Below are 1,128 nucleotides of genomic sequence, written 5' to 3'. Positions count from 1 at the left end.
AGGCAGGGGCTGCTGGCGCACTCGTCCGTGTTGATCTCGCAGTAAACCCCCTCGTAACCTGCGGAGAGACCCGGCGCACCGTCAGCACCACGGCACGGGGCCGGCACAACGCTCAGGACGGGCAGGTTACACCAGGGCACATTTGGTCCCCCCGTCTTTACAAAGGCAGCTCAGGAGCTGTGCTACAGGTGGTGGGACCTGATGCACAAGCTGCTCCGTGGATGTCCACCCCAGATCTCCCTGCCCTGGGCTTTATCCAAGCCAGCAAGGTCGGGAAGAGGAGGAGTCCAGAGCAGGGCTGATGGTGCCCAACTCTCACCTCCCGTCCCCCCACCGCTGCAGGAGATGGCAGCTCTTTCTTTTCGGTGCTGTCCCCAGGCACACATGCCTCCCGTGGATCCTCACCCAAACCAACACCGAGCTGAAGCTCAGGGGCATCCGGAGCCCTCCCGCCGCCCGCACCCAGCACCGGGGTAGGGGTCTGCAGGGCCGCCCACCCACCGGGCATGCAGATGCACTGGAACTCCCCAATCTGGTCCAGGCAGGTGGCATCGTTCTGGCAGGGGTTGGAGAGGCACTCATTGACATCGATCTCGCAGCGAGGGCCCGAGTAGCCCTGCAGGCACTGGCACTGGAAGGACCCCTGGGTGTTGATGCATTTCCCTGCGTGCTCGCAAGGGTTGGCTCCTGCAACACACAAGCGCAGTTCACAGGACACGCTCCCGGCTGCACGCGAGCTCCTGGCTGCACCGGCGCTTTCCCCAGCTGCTCCTTGGCCGCCCGTGCGAGCTCAGCCCTGGTGCTCACCCAGCGAGCACTCGTCCACGTCCTGGTTGCAGGCCGGCCCCATGTACCCCGAAGGACACGTGCAGATGGCTTTGCCGTTGACGGGGTTGGTGTCGCAGTTGGAGCCCTCGTTGCAGGGGTTGCTGATGCAGGCATCATCGAGGTGGCACAACAAACCTGCGCAGCAAAAGGCAGGCGCACATCAAGGGTGATGGGCACACAAGTCATCATGCACCAAGACCTCAGCTAGGAGCCGGGGGACATGCGGGGAACTGCCACCCTGCACTGCGAGCAGGGGGCAAGATGGGACGGGGCCTCACCTGTGCGGCCATGGGGGCACTC

The 1,128-nt window shown here is 64.5% G+C and overlaps 1 protein-coding gene across 1 annotated transcript in view; it reads right to left on the bottom strand.

Annotated features, from left to right (window-relative positions):
- Positions 1-21: 21 nt before the first annotated feature.
- The window catches only part of LOC104072595 (neurogenic locus notch homolog protein 1-like), a gene marked incomplete at both ends in the record, with an annotated part of 5,726 nt that continues 4,619 nt past the window's right edge, over positions 22-1,128 (bottom strand). Inside the window, 3 exons of the mRNA XM_009572107.1 lie at positions 22-58; positions 502-687; positions 808-963. Of these exons, the coding sequence (XP_009570402.1) occupies positions 22-58; positions 502-687; positions 808-963 (379 nt within the window). The remainder of the gene's footprint in view (positions 59-501; positions 688-807; positions 964-1,128) is intronic.

This window comes from Fulmarus glacialis, unplaced genomic scaffold, assembly GCF_000690835.1.
Source record: "Fulmarus glacialis isolate BGI_N327 unplaced genomic scaffold, ASM69083v1 scaffold18582, whole genome shotgun sequence".
NCBI lineage: Eukaryota > Metazoa > Chordata > Aves > Procellariiformes > Procellariidae > Fulmarus > Fulmarus glacialis.
The sequence above is the reverse complement of the archived record's forward strand: the minus strand, read 5'-3'. Positions and strand labels throughout refer to the sequence as shown.